Source organism: Myotis brandtii, unplaced genomic scaffold (genome assembly GCF_000412655.1).
Source record: "Myotis brandtii unplaced genomic scaffold, ASM41265v1 scaffold4259, whole genome shotgun sequence".
Lineage (NCBI taxonomy): Eukaryota > Metazoa > Chordata > Mammalia > Chiroptera > Vespertilionidae > Myotis > Myotis brandtii.
Genome location: NW_005366311.1, coordinates 65,841 through 80,294, shown reverse-complemented (window position 1 = coordinate 80,294; position 14,454 = coordinate 65,841). Strand labels below are relative to the sequence as shown.

The 14,454-nt window shown below is 42.1% G+C and overlaps 2 protein-coding genes and 1 long non-coding RNA gene across 3 annotated transcripts in view; 2 read left to right on the top strand and 1 right to left on the bottom strand.

The window, feature by feature from the left end:
• The first annotated feature begins 2,007 nt into the window (after positions 1 to 2,007).
• Positions 2,008 to 2,441, top strand: LOC102245147 (transcription elongation factor B polypeptide 1). Its single transcript, XM_005874119.2, has one exon. The coding sequence runs from the start codon at positions 2,076 to 2,078 to the stop codon at positions 2,412 to 2,414; it is 339 nt and encodes a 112-aa protein (XP_005874181.1). The 5' UTR covers positions 2,008 to 2,075; the 3' UTR covers positions 2,415 to 2,441.
• Positions 2,442 to 13,156: 10,715 nt separating this feature from the next.
• LOC102244650 lies at positions 13,157 to 14,454 on the bottom strand. The gene is made up of 2 exons (XR_001363648.1): positions 14,417 to 14,454; positions 13,157 to 13,898 (listed from the first exon to the last, which is right to left on the bottom strand). It is a non-coding gene; the product is annotated as an uncharacterized LOC102244650 (long non-coding RNA).
• CFLAR (CASP8 and FADD-like apoptosis regulator) overlaps positions 13,895 to 14,454 on the top strand; it is a 43,435-nt gene continuing 42,875 nt past the window's right edge. The window contains exon 1 of the mRNA XM_014546008.1: positions 13,895 to 14,368. The gene's annotated coding sequence lies outside the window, so the exon portion shown is untranslated. The remainder of the gene's footprint in view (positions 14,369 to 14,454) is intronic.

Genomic DNA, 14,454 nt, shown 5'->3' with positions numbered 1-14,454 from the left:
ACTGAAGGCCAATGCTGTGGCTCACAGTAACCATAGCAATAACTGTCCTAAAAATAAAGAGGGCCTGTATCAGCACAGATGGGATCCTCTTACTGAGGAAGAATCAGGTTCACAAGCAGTGGTATCACCTGAACTTAGGAATCCCACTTGATAGTAACATAATATGAGAACATGAGGGCTTAATACAGATATAAAGGCATATATTTAGACCAGACTTCCTAGTGAAACATAATTAAAAACTAAAACAATAGCTGTAGATGCTAGGTAAGTTCCAACAAGGAGACATGGCATGAACAGGTAGTATTTCTCATGTCACAACTCATATATTGAACAACACAGGGGATTAAACTCAGGGCATTTATTTCTTAACTCATGACCCATAAGTGCTTCCTTATATTTAATCTGGTTTTATCAGCAATTATGATTCTAATATATAAATTTGTACATTTATAAGTAAACTAGAGGCTCCGTGCATGAAATTCATGCATGGGTAGGGTCCCTAGGCCTGGCCGGCGATCAGGGCTTATAGGGGCCTTCTGGCTGCCGGCCAGGGCCTTCCTTCTGGCTTCCAGCCAGGGTGTCCCTTCCCCGGCTGCCAGCTGCTGGCTGGGACCACCCTTCCCCAGTTGCCGGCTGCTGGCCAGGGCCTTCCTTTGTTCCGCACCGCCCCCTGGTGGTCAGCGCACGTCATAGTGAGTGATGGAACTCCTGGTCTCCCAGTCAAACTACTGAGGGGACACTTTGCATATTAGCCTTTTATATACATAGATGAAAGAAAAAGTGTTACAGCTGGAAGACCTATATACATTTCTATTATAGCACTTATCATAATGCATCATAATTATTCATTTACTTGTTTGACTTCCTCATTAAATTATGGCCTCCTTGAAAACAGGGACTGTGCCTGTGTATCTGTGTAACAGGTAAGTACCTATTTAAGATGTCTCTGACGAATGAATTCATCATTAGAGATCTAAAGATACAAGTGAGGCAAGAGATGATTTGTCACAGATTAACACCTCTTCTAGGAATCCATAAAGGTTTAGTGGGAATGGAGGATTGGAAAGACACATATTTTCCCACGTCTACGAGGCTTCATGCATTCCAATTGCTTATTAGAAAATGGAGGCCAGTTACAAAAGACCCATGATGGTGACCTGGAAACATATTCCTAGATTAGAAGGCACTCCCCTCGTTTCCAAGGCAAGAATATTAGAACTGAGCTAGGCCTAAGCTTTCTGACACATGCTCTGTAACCTTCTCTACTTATAGATGAGTTGGTGATAAAAATACTAACCATCAAAGGTCCAGACCAACTTCTGCTAAAAGCAACCAATTATACTATGGTCATTGCATACAGTTAACATTTCTCCTTTAGCACAATAGTGATTTTTTTTGTTCTATTTTGTCAAAATTACAAGGAACAGAACCCCTGAATGCAACTAATAGGGCATGCTTGCCCAACCTACCTCCAACGTCCAAGTCAAGCAGCTGCAAAGAGTTGCAACTAGAACAGAGGCAGACAACTCAACTTGTTCTTCAAATTCTATTCATTCATTTAAATATTTATTGAGCACTTCCTTTGGTTTTTGTTTTTGTTGTTGTTTTTTAAAATGTTTTAATTGATTTTTAGAGAGAAAGGAAGGGAGAGGGGATAGAGAGAAAATCGATGGGAAACATCATTAGTCTACTGCCTCCTGCACTATAAAGGCCAGCCACTCCTTTATAACAGGGATCTTCATGGCTCTACAGATACATCAATGAGCAAAACAAAGTTCTCTCCTCTTGGTACTTACATGTGGTATATCTTCCCAACCATACAATTTTTTTCATGGGAGCATATATCTGAAATTGTAGTTTGAATCAGTGAGATTTGATTCTTGATAATAATCTTTTCATCTATAAATTGCACAGAACTTGGGGGGGTGGGAGGGTGGCCCTGGCATGGGGGCTGTGGAGGTGTGCAGGGACCCGGCGCGGTGGCTGCGGTGGCTGCGGTGGCTGTGGTGGCTGCGGGACTGACGAGAAACTACTAAACTTCCTGTGCAAGCGAAGTAGAATTTCATAAGAACATAATGGATGGAGAAGAGAAAACCTATGGTGGTTGTGAAGGCCCTGATGCCATGTATGTCAAATTGATATCTTCAGATGGTCATGAATTTATTGTAAAAAGAGAACATGCATTAACATCAGGAACAATAAAAGCCATATTGAGTGGCCCAGGTCAATTTGCTGAGAATGAAACTAATGAAGTCAATTTTAGAGAGATCCCTTCACACGTGCTATCAAAAGTGTGCATGTATTTTACTTACAAGGTTCGCTACACTAACAGCTCCACGGAAATTCCTGAATTCCCAATTGCACCTGAAATTGCACTGGAACTGCTGATGGCTGCGAACTTCCTAGATTGTTAAATAAAATAAATTATAATAAACTGTTAACTTTTTCCAGTATTTAAAAAAAAATTGCACAGAACTTTGTACCTTCCTAATAAAGCATATCTTGCCTTATCTTATAACTTAGGTATTTTTATACTTGCCTTATTCTTCTCTAGAAGGTTATAATTTCTTGAAAATCTTGCTTTATTTATCATCTTTTCTCTTACACAGTGCCTTACACATGGTAAATGTTCAACAGATATTTAAGTTGGACTTAGTTCTGTTTTTAAGTGAAGACACTATCAACATTTTTAGAATGAATATAAATTCTCATTTAAACTACTTACACACAATTACACTATTTTTTTCCACAGTGTTTTGAGGAAAGGAAACCCTCATAAATATTTACTGAAGTGTATTGAAAATGTTGAAAGTAAGTTTACTTTAAAAAAATTTTTGAATCAGTTTTTGTGAGGGCTGTACATTTCCCTTTTGTTTGACCACCTACAATCAATCTTTTAAAAAGGAAAGAAAGAAAAGAGTAAGAAAATAAAAACAACCATCAGATGTTGAAAGAGCTTTAAAATATGTCACTTTTTGAAAAAAATAAAATAAAATATGTCACTTTTTTATTTCATGTATATCACTCTTCTATTTTAAATCAGAAATCTCCATCTTTACCAAACTAGGTAATTTTATTCAATTTATGCATTGATCACCTCTTTTTTAATCTACTTAAAAACATTTATTATACTTGGTTCATATATTAAATAATTCATTTTCCCTTTTTGCTATCTTTTAAGGTCAATTTATTATTCTTACTAATGATAATAAAAAGCATAATAAAGTGTATAATTTCAAAAAAAAGTGACAAAATCTAAACTAAGTGGCTTGCACATGCAACTTCTGAGGAGAAATATAGGGGTTTGTGTGGTTCCCTGGACAACTTGAGAGGTGGCCTGAGTATGTTCATGATACAGTGAAGCTGACCTGACAGTATAGATTAACTGAAAGCATTCTTCTCAGGATCCAACAGTTTTCAAAGGCCACAGGAAATACTGAGACACCTTTTCACTAAGCCACAAATCACATAGATTTAGCTTCAGTGCCATCAGAATTTCAAAACTCAGCATCAGCAGCTGGTTGAAACCCAGACTATTTTCCCTGGTTTCCCACATTCCCTTTCACTCCCTGTCTTACTTAGTGGAACTGAATTCCTGCCACAAACATAATAAATTTCATCTCTTCAAGCCCTTAGCCTGATGCTTGTACTTAATTTACCTCATTCAACTTTGCTTAACTCTTGTCTTGCCTCTAGATTATGAATTCCTTGAGATTAAAACCATTTTTAATTTTCTCATTCCTTCCTGGTTGCCCCACTGTGGGTCCAAATGCTCACCCATCTACACTAATAAAAGACAAAGATGCTAATTGACCGTACCTTTGCTACGCCCATCAGCCAATCAGAAGAGTATGCAAATTAACCCAACAAAGATGGCCGTTAAATTTGCATACTGCAGGCGGGGCGGGGCAGCGCAATCCGCTGCCCGCCCGCCGCCATCCGGGCCTGCCATCTGCCACCCAGCGCGGGATCTGGGCCTGCCATCTGCGACCCAGGGAGCAGGCCTAAGCCAGCAGGTGGTTATCTCCTGAGGGGTCCCAGACTGTGAGAGGGCACAGGTCAGACTGAGGGACACCCCCCGCCCCGAGTGCACAAATCTTATGCACCAGGTCTCTAGTAGAGACAGAAAATAGATTAGTGGTTGCTAGGGTAGCTGTGGGGCAGCTAAGGGATAATTGGGAGTGACTGCTAATAAATATGGTTTTCTTTTATAATGATAAAAATGCTCTAAAATTAATTGTTGTAATTGTTGCATAGCTCTGTGAATACACACGTAAACATTGGCATGTATACCTTAAAGCACACGGGGAGGTGCATGTGGGTGGGTGGGGCCGCGTAATTTCACACTCTGAGCCTCTATAGCATAAAAATAAAGCTGTGTTCCAGAACTGCTTTGGTCTTACTTAGCCTCTGTTGGGATTACCAAAGCTGTACCACACATTCTGACTTATGGTAAAGTTGTACACATAAGCCACACATGGCTCTACATAGACATTTAAGTATTTTTTAATACAGCAGAAGTGTGTCCGAGTGTCTTTAACAAAGATCAGTATGATCAGGAACCCATGTTTGTGGAAGGCTAATTTTTTAATGACCACTGTAGAAGCAAGCAATTAAAAAGATTAATGTTTGCAGTAATACAAAAGATGTACCAAAATATTTTATTCAACTTTATTTATACAAAAGTGCTTTGCTGTAGAATTGGTATTTGTGTCAATAGTACTACTAGTTATTGCTCAATTAAAAATTTTTTTAACATGTTTTTGTTGATTTCAAAGAGGAAGGGAGAGGGAGAGAAAGATAGATATATCAATGATGAGAGAGAATCATTGATCAGCTGCCTCCTGCATGTCCCCTACTGGGGATCTTGCCTGCAAACCCGGTGTGTGCCCTGACCGAGAATGGAACCCTGACCTCCTGGTTCATAGGTCGATGCTCAACCACTGAGCCACACCAGCTGGGTGTTATTGCTCAATTTTGATTGAGACAGCAAGAAGACAGGTATTTCTGATAAGGCATATTTGATGTGAAAACATATTTCAATTCAACCTTCAGATTTACGTAACAAAGGCAATTGGAATTCTCAACTTTCAACTTGATACAATTTTCATAGCACTGAGGTGGATTCCAACATTGCCTAGAATCTGGCCACATGGCCAGAAAGTTTAACTTCTTTCCGGAAATTTTTGTTTATTGCGATGTAATTGACATGCAACATTGTATTCATTTTAGGTGTATAACCTAATCAATTTGATATATGTATGTATTGCAAAATGATGACTAGAATAAGTTTAGTTAACATCCTTCACTTCACATAGTTACAATTATTTTTTCTTGTGCTGACAACTTTTAAGATCTACTCTTATAATTTCCTGGAAAATTTTCACAAGAAAACTGGTAGGAAAGGTGGTTGGCCTATCTGGGGTAAGTCCTGAGTTTGGACAGAGGACATTACCAAATCAGGTCTGGAGAGAACACTGAGAACTAAAGCCAGAAAATCCTGCTCAAATAGATTGTGTAAGTAAAAAGGACGTGAGCATAGATTAAAATTCAAGAAGATTGCCAGGCCAGGCAGGCAAAGAAAATAAATGGAACAGTTTTGGGTAGTAAATGGCAGGTTGTTCAGATGAAATCTGGTGATAGCTCGTGCTACCTGAGACTGGATCTCCCGTTTTAGGGCTGATCAAATTCATTTAAAGAGTCTGGAATGGGACAGACACTGAATTTCATATTCTGCAACGTTCCAGGGATACTGTGTCTTTAGCTCAGTCAGTTTCTGTCCAAAGAGGATGTGGTGGAGCAGATTAACAGGTCATTTATATTCATATCACCATTTTTAAACAATTTATCATGTTATGTGGTGTAGTTTTATTCGTGTGTCTTATACTTGGTTGTTGTTGTTTTAGTTTCTTTGATCTATATGGGTTTATAATTTTTATCTAATTTGTAGTTTTCAGCCATTATTTCTCCAAGTAGTTTTTCTGTCTTCTGCACTGTCCTTCAGAGTTTTCACTGACATGTACATTAGGGTGCTTGAACTTATATTGCAATATCCCTAATATCTAATATCGATGTTTTTTTCCCCCAGTCTTTTTTTTTTCATGGATAGTTTCTATTGCTCTGTCTTCAGATGCACTAATCTCTTATTCTTCAGTAGCTAATTTGTTGCTAACTTATATTGACATTTCTGGGTTTAATTCTATTGATTGATTGTAGTCATCATATGGCTGTATTTTCCCAGTTCTGTGCATTTTTGTAATTTTTTAAAATTAAATGCCAGACATTGTGAACTTTGTTGGGTGCTTGATATTTTTTGTTTTCCTATTAAATATTTTTGAACTTTGTTCTGAGATAAAGGTAAGTTATTTATAAACAGTCTAATCCTTTTGAGACTTACTCTTAGCTTTGTTATATGGGACCAGAGTAGCCTTTAGTATAGAACTAATATCCCCCCACTACTCAGTGATCCATTTACTTTGTGTTGGGAAAGGGCTCCTTGGTGTGGAGTAACATCATGGAAGTAGACATCACAAGTAAGGAACAGCAGCAGTAAGACACAGGAATGCCACATCTGAACCCAGGCTTCGTCTCCATCTGTGTCAGCATCTCCCTCCAGGCCTGGAACATTGCTGAAACAGCTGGTGGCCTTTGAGCTCTGATGATTTTTCTCACCTCTGACCTTGACTATTTCTCTGTGTCACATTCTGTACTCAGCACATGCCTTTAGTACTTCATGAAGGCGGACAACAGATACACAGAACTCCAACAGACCCTGGGAGAAATCAGATGGACAGGGAAACTAGAGAAACACAGTAGAGAGATGTCTGACCACTAAAAGAAGAAGATAATTAAATCCTGATTGACCAAAAGAAGAGGTCAAGGAAGAGATTAAGGGACAAGAAAACAAACAACAAAAAACTAAATAAAAAAGGAGGTCTATAAAGAGACTGAGAAAAAATAATCAGATATATGGGAGGTAAAACTGGAGAGAGTTGGATTCTAAAAACAAAAGAATGGAGCAGGTCAAGAGTGTCCAACTAAGCCCTAACCGGTTTGGCTCAGTGGATAGAGCATCAGCCTGCGGACTGAAGGGTCATAGGTTCGATTCCGGTCAAGGGCATGTACCTGGGTTTCGGGCACAACCCCAGTAGAGAGTGTGCAGGAGGTAGCTGATTGATATTTCTCTCTCATCGATGTTTCAAGCTCTCTATCCCTCTTCCTTCCTCTCTGTAAAAAAATCAATAAAAAACATATATTTTTTAAAAAAAGAGTGTTCAACTAAGATGAGTGTACCTATAGGGTTAGGGAACCTCATCAATCATTTCCCACCCCACTTTGGGAGTTCTGGCAACCAGGTTCTTACTCTGCAGGCAGAAGATTAGAAGAGTCATCTCTGCTAAATCTGACCAAGTTAAAAGAAAAGTTTTGAAAATACTGACAATAGAAGTTCCCCAAGTTAATAGCTCAGCTAGATCATCCACTGAGATGCTTAAGATGGATTAGATCTACTTAGGAGCTCAGAGCTTCCAATTCACTTTTGCTTGTCTGTTTATTTTTAAATCAGCTTTATCAATGTATAATTTGCATAATGTGCATAAATACACTCATTTTACATGTACAATTCAGTGAGTTTGACAAATGTATACTCCCATGTAACTACCATCCAGTCAATATGGATAACTGACCAAAGAGTCTAGGGTCAAATTACTTAGAAAACCAAGCAAAACAAGATAATTATTAACTCCAGGGAAAATCAAAAGTTGCGCAGGAAAAGACAGGTGACCATAGTTTGGTACATGGCTTGGCTGTGATTGTTGTTTGCAGTAGTTACTTAGTAGTATAAGTAACAGATTAGATACTGAAGAATAAAAGATTAGTGTATCTGAAGACAGAGCAATACAAACTACCCAGGAAAAAAAGATGTTGTTTGCATGATTATAGTAATACTAGAGGCCCAGTGCACGGATTTGTGCACGGGTGGGGTCCCTCGGCCTGGTCAATGATCAGGGCAATTGGGGAGGGATCATGGGAGGTTGGCCAGCTGTGGGAGGTTGGCTGTGGGAACGCACTGACCATCAGGGGGCAGCTCCTGCATTGAGCGTCTGCCCCCTGGTGGTCAGTGTGCGTCATAGCTACAGGTCAACCAGTCATTTGGTTGTAATGGTCGCTTTGGCTTTTATAAATATAGATAAGTACTGAGATTGAGCTAATCAAAATCAGACAAGAACTACTTGGGAAGATAAAAAGGTTGCGGTGAACATGGAGTGAAGATTTGGGAAAAAGAGTGCTATAGTCTCATCTTGCATAATATGAAGTCAGTAGGAAATACCTAAACCTAAAATAATCAAGTAGTAACAATGTAGGCATATCATTTAGAAAAATCCTATATAATAAAAGCCTAATATGCTAAGGCCACTCAACTGCTTGCTATGATATGCACTGACCACTGGGCAGACAGTCATCTGATCAACCAGTCACTATGACGTTCACTGACCACTAGGGGGCAGATGCTCCAACCAGTAGGTTAGCTTGCTGCTGGGGTCCGGCTGATCAGGACTGAGGGAGAAGGGCCAGACACACACTGGAGCCCTCCCACAGTCCCTCTCCAGCTGGCCACCCTCCTGCATCCCTCCCTAGCCCTGATCATGCACTGGTGGGGTCCCCCGGCCTGGCCTGTGCCCTCTCATAATCTGGGACCCCTTGAGGGATGTCGGAGAGCCGGTTTTGGCCCCATCCAGCAGGCCAAGTTGAGGGATCCCACTGGTGCATGAATTCGTGCACCAGGCCTCTAGTAAATAAAATAATCATCTAAAAGAAGTGTTAGATAGAAAAAAAACAATAAAATAAAAAATAAGCCCAGCCAGCATGGCTCCGTGATTGAGTGTCAACCTATGACCCCAGTCATGGTTCAATTCCTGGTCAGGGCATATGCCCTGGTTGTGGGCTTGATCCCCAGTAGGGAGCGCGCAGGAGGCGGCCGATCAATGATTCTCTCTCCTCATTGATGTTTCTATCTCTCTCTCCCTCTCCCTTCCTCTCTTGAAATCAATAATATATTTAAAAAAAATAAATGAATGAATGAATAAATAAAAGAAGTGATAGGTTGTCTCTAGGGAGGGGTTACTAAGTGCAGAAAAAAGTTTGTTAAATTCAGCATTCATTCATGGTTTTCTTCTTCCCTTCCCCACCCCTTCCTAATAATCCAGCCCTAAAGCCACGATGTGGGGCAGGGCAGAACAGGCACCCAAGCAGATGGCTGTTTGGGGTGAGCTATCCGGCCTGAGCAGATCTTGTTTCATATAGGCTTTTACAGTTATAAGTTTCCTTCCAAGCACTGCCTTAGTAGCACCCCACAGGACTGGACATGCTGCCCTGGATTTCCATTCATCTCAAAGTATTTTTAGATTTTTCTTTTGACTTCTTTGACCCACTGGTTACTTAGGAGTGTGCTGTTTAATGTTAACATATCTGTGAATTTTACCAATTTTTTCTGTTATTGACTTCTATTTCATTCCATTACCATAGTCAGAGAACATATTTTATATTATTTCTACCCCTTTAAATGCATCGAGGTTTGTTTTATAACCTAGCAGATGGTCTCTCCTTGAATGTATACTCATGTATATTGATAACATATTCTGTTGTGTGGAGCGTTCCCTGGCTGTGAGTTAAGTTTAATTGGTTTATGGTGTTGCTCAAGCCTTCTATTTCCTTGTGGATTGTTCAGTTGTTCTATCCATTATTGAAAGTAGAATAGCTAAGTTTCCCTTCCCCTCTAAATTTCTAATGTTATTCTTGTAGTCTGAATAGGGCTTTCTTCTTATTTCCTGACCACAACCAGTGTGGGTGGGAACCATACCAGAGTTGTTGGAGAGCCAAGGCAACTTAGAGTATGAATGCCCTTGTTGACAGTATGACAGAAGGCCAAGGCCTCTCTGAACATGGGAATCTTAATCGGAATGTTCAAGGCTAAGATACCATAGGCAGGTGCAAGGTCAACAATTACAGTACACTGCCCACGCCTGCCCTTCTATAACCCAAATGATTGATGTCACTGTTGGCAACTGGCCTCTTTTGTAAAGTGGTATAATACATGTTACGGACCAGCTAGTGTACTGGAGAGGTGGTTACTATGTGGGGCTACATGCAGGAGAGAGAGGGGAGAGGCCAGAGAGGCTGGAGAGGCTCCTGAGGCTATAGCTCTCCTAAGGGAAAGCTCAGGTGCTGCTGCGATGTAAGGGGGAGAAAGGTGGAGACAGGAGAGAGGCTGGGGAGAAAGGGCAGGCTCAGAGGATGTGCTGAGAGAGACTGGTGCTGCTGCGACGTGAAGCGGGAGAAGCCTGGAGAGGCTACTGAGGAAGAGAGCTCAGGTGCTGCTCCTCTGTGAGGCGGTGAGTCTGGGGCAGTGTGTGGCTGCTCGGATAATAGCTGTGGGTGCAGAGGCTACTGCTGCTTTGTAGGAAAACTGGTTTATCAGCCGGTGTGCGGCTGCCTGTATAGGACTTTGCTGTGAAGGACTGTTTTGTCTGATGGCTATATGGCCACTGGCTTCTACAGTAAAGGCTTTCTTATATACACCCACAGCTTCTCATGGCTTCTCCGTCTACCACCCGGCATCCAAGAAGGTCCAGCCCCTGGCAGAGGGGCTCGGCCCTGACAGTGAGTGCAATGGGCAGGGTTTGAGAAGAAATCTGCCCTGACCGTTGGCGTAGTCATTAGCAGAATTCAGAAGAATATACGGACTCAGAGCAGCAGTGCTCTGTGCTGCTCCCACGACCAGCTGTTCAGTTTCACCAATTTGTTGGCTGATGGCTTATTGTTTTCAACAATGCCCTGACATAAATTGCTCTACACATAAATCTGATCAAATATCGGCTCCTTTGAAGCAACAGTTTTCTCTTGCAAACTAGCCAATTTACAATTTAGCCCATGTTTTGAACTTCCTCCCCACTGCTTATCACCACAACCTCCAGGTTTTTAGAGAGCAACCTCCGGCTTGAATTTCTCCATGTTCTGTTGCAAATGAAGTCAGTTCATTTGGGAACTGTTTAAGAGCTATGTGTTTTATGGACTGCTTCTCCCCCAGGCACAACCACTGAGCCTGCGCTTTGGAGCAGGCAAAGTCAACCTCCCTGGTCTAGGGGCTGAACGCTAGGTGGAGGAGGAGGCAGCAGCCTGAGGTCCTCTGGTTTGATGTCTTCTGGCTGAACCACCACTTTAGGAGCTGGGGTAAGGGTAACTAGGATCCCAGTATTCACCGCACTCCAGCCCAAAGTAGAGCTTAGATATCAATGTAAGAACATCCAAGCCTGTGGAGAATTTGTATAAAAGTTTGAGTCAAACAGAGAATACGCCTGGAAGCAGGATCTCAACAGACTGAGAAAAAAAATGCTTCGAAGAACAACAGATTGCAGTTCTTTTTATGCATTTGAGATTAAAGAGTGAAGTAAGGAAGGTTACATAAAGGCAGGAGAAAGCAAGGTCAGGGTTGAATTACAGGACACAAACAATAATTCGGTGAAGGCCTGGGGTGGGGTGGGAGCCAAGTGGAGGGGGCACTGGAGGAAAATTAAAGGGGGTCTTCTCTAATACTCTCAGCAATAGAGAAAAAAAAACTCCCTCAAAAAACAAAAGAGATGCCGAAACTGGTTTGGCTCAGTGGATAGAGTGTCGGCCTGCGGACTCAAGAGTCCCAGGTTTGATTCCGGTCAAGGGCATGTACCTGGGTTGCGGGCACAACCCCAGTAGGAGATGTGGCAGGAGGCAGCTGATCGATGTTTCTCTCTCATCGATGTTTCTAACTCTCTATCCCTCTCCCTTCCTCTCTGTAAAAAATCAATAAAATATATTAAAAAAACAAAAAAACAAAAGAGATTATGTGCTCTCTTGGGGTGGTAAAGGGATCTGTAAGGGGGTCTTTCAAAGTGTGTTAACCTAAATCCGCGGTTCTCAACTTGTGGGTCACCTAAGACCATCAGAAAACACATATATAATTACATATTGTTTTTGTGATTAATCACTATGCTTTTGTGGACGAAAGGGACCACACGCTGACCTGACAAGCTCAGGGAAGGCCTGCGTGGCAGCCTAGCAGACTCAGAGACCTAAAATAACCACAAAGGATGGTCTGAAATTAAACTGAAACTAAAAGCAGTTATGGTGGGCAGTTACGCCCTAGGCCCGTATCTTCACTGACAAGGTCCACTTTACCGTAACTGAGCCTATCTGTCTTTTTCTGCATCTAAGATAACATATCCTTGGGATATCTGGGTAACTTATGACTTCCCTTTTTATGGACGCCCTGGGGCACAGCCAGGTGTGCTGGGCCCAGGACAGATGCAGCAGATTCCTTCATTTATCATGTTAATTGATCCTGCACCCACCTAAGTATGTGCTCATCATTTTACTTTTTATCCAATCCCAGAGGTTTCCCTGCTTCGCTTTATCCCTCCTCCTTAATCTATCACCAATGAATTTTATGTAGCCCACCTATGTTCCTCCTTTGATTGAAATGTATAAATGCAGATGTAACCCCACCATTCTCCGGAGCACTATCTCAATTCGTTGAGGTTCTGCTTCCCGGCATATGTCGACAGTTTGGCTCAAATAAACTCACAAAAATTCTTTACAGGTTTCAATGGTTTTTTTATGTTAACACTTTAATTATGTTCAATTTGTAACAATGAAATTGGGGGTCACCACAACATGAGGAACTGTATTAAAGGGTCACGGCATTAGGAAGGCTGAGAACCACTGCCCTAAATGAACAGACAATGGACAGGGCTTGCTTAAGGCAAAGAAAATGAAAGAAGTGTGACTACCCACCATGACCTGCCCAGTTAGAAATTTATGATTTATTACCCCTCTTTTGTGCACTTTCTGTTCCATGAGTGGGGCTGAACGAAAGGATCCTTTATCTTTCAACCACACTCACCCAGGACCTCGCTTCGGTATCAGGTAGCTACGGGCAGGATGAGAATTGCTGACATCCGGTTCCTCCCATTCGGAGCCTTGCGGGGAGGAAGCCCTGTGTTCTCGCTTGCAGCATTCCAGAGTTGGGAGGGGGAAGAGGAGTCTTGGTTGAAAGACCACAGATGATCTCCTTTCTTATCTAATTTTCATAGATTTTCTTGAGTAGATGTTTATTCATTTGCTGTTTTCTCTTAGGATGATTTCCAAAACTTTAAATGGTTGTTTGTTGTTGGCTTGTGTTATAATAATTTTCATCAGGTGCACTAGGAAGTGGATCAGCCCAGCTCCTCATCGCTGTCATGCTGGTAGTCAATCTCTTGCCAACAAAAGTTAGCTGCCACCAATCTAAGGCCAACAGGAGTTCCCAATATGGGGTTGGGGAAAAGGAGAGACTTTCTTCAGGTGAGCAGTTTGTAAACAGGGAAACAGTCTCCAGAGGATCAGAAAGTGTGCCTTTTAAGGAGCAAGTTCCCACCCCAGTGGCTGGTCCATCTTAAGGTAAATGAGGTACCCAAATTAGCACAGTCTGGTGGACCAAAAATAGCATTGTCCTGACTGGCCAGCGGTCTGTGTTTTGATGGGTCATTGTGGAGCCTGATTGGCCAGAGTGGATGCAAATGGGGATATAGCTGTCTGTGTCGTTCAGATCCGAGGTGCAGGTGGTCTATCAGCCCAGTGGTAGAAATAGATAGAAGTCTTTTATAACTTCTTATAACGGTTGACTCTGACGGCAGGAACTGTAGCTGTTTGTGGTTCAGGAGCTCATTTGCGGTTTTCTCCGAAATGCAGCCTCTGCTTCCTATAGCATAGCTGCTAGATGTTTTCTTATGAATTTGAACCCAACTGATAAGAAGGGGTCCTTCTGGGCGGGTACACTATTCTTTCACCGAGGTCAATACTCTGTTGGTATTATTCTTGCCACTTTTCTGTATATTTAAATTTATTTCAAGAAAGGTTAAAAATTTTAAAAAAATCGCCAAGTAGTTATTAGGAACACATAGATGAAAACATGAAGTGCTCTCACATTTGCTATTTATTCCCCTACATCAGTAAAAAGCACTAGCAGAGTTTGCTCCTAACGCCAACTAACCCTGCCGAAACAACCCTGGGTTCGAGTAAACGGTTACAGGGGTTATAAACAGGAAATAGGGGTTGGCTGTGGTCCAGAGATGGTTCAACCCACGGGGGCTGGTGAGTGGGGGTCTCTGGCCCGAACACAGGGCCCAGACGTAGGCCGGCAAACCGTGGTTTGCAGGGTTAAGGGAGGGACAGCTTCTTGGCAACGGGCGTTTGGCGCGTAGCAAAACGCCACGTCTACTTCCACTTTGCTGCTGAGGCGTCCGGGAAAGCGAAGCCTGAAAGGTTGCGGCGGTAGGAAAGCCCCGTGGACCGCACGGTACGTGGCCCTCTCCCTCCCGCCGCTCCGGCTCCAAACACTCCAGACCTGGTTGCAGGCTGCGCGTCAGTGTCGCCGGGCGACCC

What these genes read in the sequence shown, in the direction of transcription:
- LOC102245147 (XM_005874119.2), top strand. Translation starts at nt 2,076, where the DNA reads ATGGATGGAGAAGAGAAAACCTATGGTGGTTGTGAAGGCCCTGATGCC.